Source organism: Mesitornis unicolor, unplaced genomic scaffold (assembly GCF_000695765.1).
Source record: "Mesitornis unicolor isolate BGI_N332 unplaced genomic scaffold, ASM69576v1 scaffold7025, whole genome shotgun sequence".
Classification (NCBI taxonomy): Eukaryota; Metazoa; Chordata; class Aves; order Mesitornithiformes; family Mesitornithidae; genus Mesitornis; species Mesitornis unicolor.
In genome coordinates this window covers 29,279-33,320 of record NW_010187413.1, presented here as the reverse complement: position 1 = coordinate 33,320, position 4,042 = coordinate 29,279, and the positions used below count along the sequence as shown (strand labels likewise).

The window sequence follows — 4,042 nt, the reverse complement described above, 5'->3', positions numbered from 1 at the left end:
AGAGACATCGGGTAGGAGACTTGGTCTCCCTCTCTGTGAGCTTCCTTTCCCTCTCCTGGAGGAGATGCTGCCATGGTCTGTGCTCTGACACCCCGTACTGCGCTGTTTGCCCCGATGGCTGGTAGCACCCCAAACTGGGCTTTTCTGACAGCTCTGCAGTCCCAAAGTTGTAACCTTTGTGGGCAGAGGGAGTCTAGCGTTTGGATCCTCTGCTAAGGAAGGGAATAATCCCCTCAGTTCCAGTTGCTTCTTGATTTGCTGCCTCATCTTATCCTTGCCAATCTCCCAAAACCTGATACATGCCCTGCAAAAGGTATTGTTTCCATTGATTGAGCTATACAGATGGTTGGTAATTTCTCTTGTATTAGCAGGAAAGTTTACTGTGCTGGGCCGTGGTTCTCCACCTTCCTTATCTATAGGCAGCAGAAGTTAATAACACTTTATACAATAATGTTGTCAGGCTTTTGGTGTCGGTTTTGTTTCTAATATAATGCACATAGAAGCCATATGCCAAGGTTATGTTAATTGTGATTTAGGAGGTGATCCTGCACTTAGGAGCGTGCTGCCCAAAGGATTTGTTTGAAGTAATCCAGTGTTAACACCTACAGCACTAGAATCCTAAACTCTGCCAAGTAATCTTCGTGCCCTACTCTACTTTTTCTCTCACTTTTTCTTTGACTGGAATTTTCTTTTAGTGTTTGTCCCGCTAGCTATAGGCACAGTGAAACTCAGAATGTTTTAACGAATGCCTTAGTGGAAGTTAAGCCCCTCAAGCTTTCCAGTGCAGTACTTTTCCTGTGGTGCTTCCGTCCTCACGATGCTTTCACTGCCTTTATTGCTCTTGTCATTCTGGTTTCTGCAAGGGTCAGTCTGTCTCCAGCTGAACTACCTCTCTTCCTGTTTCTGCTGAAGTTTTGCTCTTTTGAGGCATTTGTTTTGAGTGGACGGCAAAAGTCGATCAGTGTTTTTAGGTTTAAGTTCAGGAAATTGTAGCTTCCATGGCTGGTGAACCTACGCTTTCTGGAGATCAGACTCTTCAATATGATTCTGATTATTATCTACAAATTAGTTGTGATTCATTAAAAAACCCTGCAAACCTTAATTTTATGCTTTTATGCTGTATTTTATGTTTTGAGATTTATTTGGATTTATTTCCATTAAAATGCTGGTAGTGTGGCAGTTGTCACAACATAAGACTTCTGTTCTGGACCTGTAAAGAATTGTGCATGGAAGAGCTTTATGATTCTTCTATACTTATTAGTTGATCTGATAAAAGATACGACTTCTTTATTTCACTTAAAATGTATTTGGCTGTCTAAAACTTATGTGCACTTGATGTTCTCTCAGAATCCTGTTTTTGGGTTCAGAGCTGCAGGGTTTACAGTTTGCAAGAAATAGTGAAGTGAATTGTTTCTGTAGCTAAAAATAGTTTATATTCGAGATGGCATTGAAGAAACTGGATGCATGATAGTTGAGAGAGCTGTGCTGAATTAGGAGACTTAATACAGCTGTAGGAAAAAAGTACTCTGCAGAAAGATTATCCCCCAAGTAAAGCCCTTTGTGAAGTAAGAAACTTACCTGTTATCTTGGGTGTTTTCATTTGTAGGAATTAGATAAATCTTTTTTCTCCTGCAGACCCCTTTGCTGATGCAACAAAGGGTGACGACTTACTCCCGGCGGGGACTGAGGATTACATTCATATAAGGATTCAGCAGCGAAACGGAAGAAAGACACTAACAACTGTTCAGGGAATTGCAGATGATTATGACAAGAAGAAACTTGTGAAAGCTTTCAAAAAGGTGAAGTTACTGATTTGATTCAATAATAAAGATTATTATGTAAAGGAGTACGATAACTTTTCATACTAAGTAACTAAATATTTGTTTTATTACCTTCTTGCCAGTGCACATCACTTTCACATCCCAGTTGATCCTTTTCCTTGTCTTTCTCAAAACTCCTGTCAGCATCTAGTGACAGTGCTTTTTGCTAAAAAGTTAAATGTTTCTTTCCTATAAAGAAGTAAATAAAATATAGTTTGAATGTTTCATTAAACTTTCACAGATATCTGGTTTTGGTTTGAAGAATAAAATCAGGTTCAAGTGGAACTAGTTTTGCATTCATGCTTCAGTCATAGCTGGGTTGCTGTTGAATTAGAGATCTTTGAGTTTTGCCAGGATGAAAATACTTATTTTAAAACAGTGTGGAGTTGAAAGGCTGTATCTTACGGCTGTTCTTGTAATGAGTGTTGGCCAATTCCTTCTGCACAGTAGCTAATCCTGTCTGCCTGAATTTACCATCAGCAGCTTACTTTGTTTGTACGCATCAAGAGGCAATATTCCGTTTGCTCTCAATAACAGTGTAAATTAGATCTAGCCTTTGCCTTGCTTGACATCAGAATTTAGTAAGCAGCTTCTGTGACAAAATTCTGCTGAAAAAACTTACTAAGCAAAGCCATAATGTACATCAGGTAGCTTACAATATGAACATTTCTCTCTAGAAATTTGCTTGTAATGGTACCGTGATTGAACATCCCGAATACGGTGAAGTTATCCAGCTTCAAGGTGACCAGCGGAAGAACATTTGCCAATTCCTCTTGGAGGTGAGGGACTGCAGATAAATATCTAAACCTTTCTGGAAGCAGCAGAGTGACAGATGGGACTGATGTTAATTAACCAGCTAAAGTTGTCCACTATAGCTCCTTTGTATTTTCAGCCAAAAAAGTAAAATGACACTTGCAGAATGAGGGTAAAACTCCAGTAAGAATCAAAGCACTGTAGAATGCATTTACCCTGCTACAACATACCACTTGTTCTCTGGCAGTGCATCTGGAGTGCTTCATTTGTAAACCACAGTTTTGAGACCGAAAACAATATAGAGGAGAGAGTCTTCCACCAGTAGCTTACTGATGCAAATCGTGGTGTAGCGGTGTTACACTGTCAAAGAGTAAGTGCTGGGACTACAGAACAAATCAGATGACTGATAAGATTTTCTTTCTTGTGTAGTCAGTTCTTCTGCTTGGCCCAGAAGCATTCTGGAAACTAGGAGAGTGCTTTATTGACTACATACTGTATGGCAGTTTCTTTAATCAAAGTATAAGATTGTGGCAATTTGATATCACTTTAATATCCTGAGCATGTAAGCTTAACTGAAATATGTTGCTTTTCTCCTTTAGATTGGCATTGTCAAGGAAGAACAACTGAAAGTTCATGGTTTCTAAAATACCTGTACTCTGATGAAGAACCCTGCAGTATTTGGTCTTACCTACTCTGGCTCTTCTGTGAAAAATGAATCTTTGCAGTGAATGGACTTCCCTGTTACCTGAACACTTCAGATTTGATTCAGATTTGCATGACTGCGTGAAACATGTGGTGTGTAGACTAGAAACACATAAGAAAACTTCAGTAAGGTGGTAATGAAGACACTTGTGAACTTCAACACATTTCCAGTGGAAATGTTTTAGTGATGATTGTTCAGTTTACTACTCTCCACCTGACTTAAATGTGTGGGTTGTATTAAATTAGTGTGTGTGGTTGCTTAGAAATAAATGTTTATTCATATATTTTCTGGGATATCTGAAATGCTTTAGCTTAAGTTCCAAACTAGCACAGCAGCCTTACTAAGGAATGGCTAAAATGTTTTGTAGCAAGTGTAGCTCACTGCTCATTGAATAAATTGGAAAATCTACATGATGAAGTGTTAGCTAATTAATCATCAGTAGATTAGCTTAATGTGATCTTATCCTGTAGCTGCAAGACTAGAGCTTTATAGTCTTTTGTGTAGGTGCATCTTAGTAGCTGCATGGTAAGACACAAATTGTTGCTGAGTAAGTAACTGGATCTTCTCTAAAATACACTGCAGTGACTGTGAAATATTAGTGTTGAGCAAGCATAGTCAGACTAAAATAAGCTGAACTCCTTAAGGCCGCTGTTACTGAGAATGCGATGAACACCTCGGTCTTACATAGTACTCCCAAAACATTTCAAGGAAGCGCATGGGACTTTGTATCTCTTCTGTCACTGAGTGAAGGGGAGAGACACTGAGT

General features: G+C 39.1%; 1 protein-coding gene across 1 annotated transcript; it reads left to right on the top strand.

The window, feature by feature from the left end:
- Positions 1–1,613: 1,613 nt before the first annotated feature.
- EIF1B (eukaryotic translation initiation factor 1B) lies at positions 1,614–3,558 on the top strand (the record flags this gene model as incomplete). Its single annotated transcript, XM_010185433.1, has 3 exons — positions 1,614–1,799; positions 2,498–2,599; positions 3,173–3,558. Coding segments are annotated over 3 exons (333 nt in total), but the record flags the coding sequence as incomplete, so codon positions are not given.
- Positions 3,559–4,042: the final 484 nt, after the last annotated feature.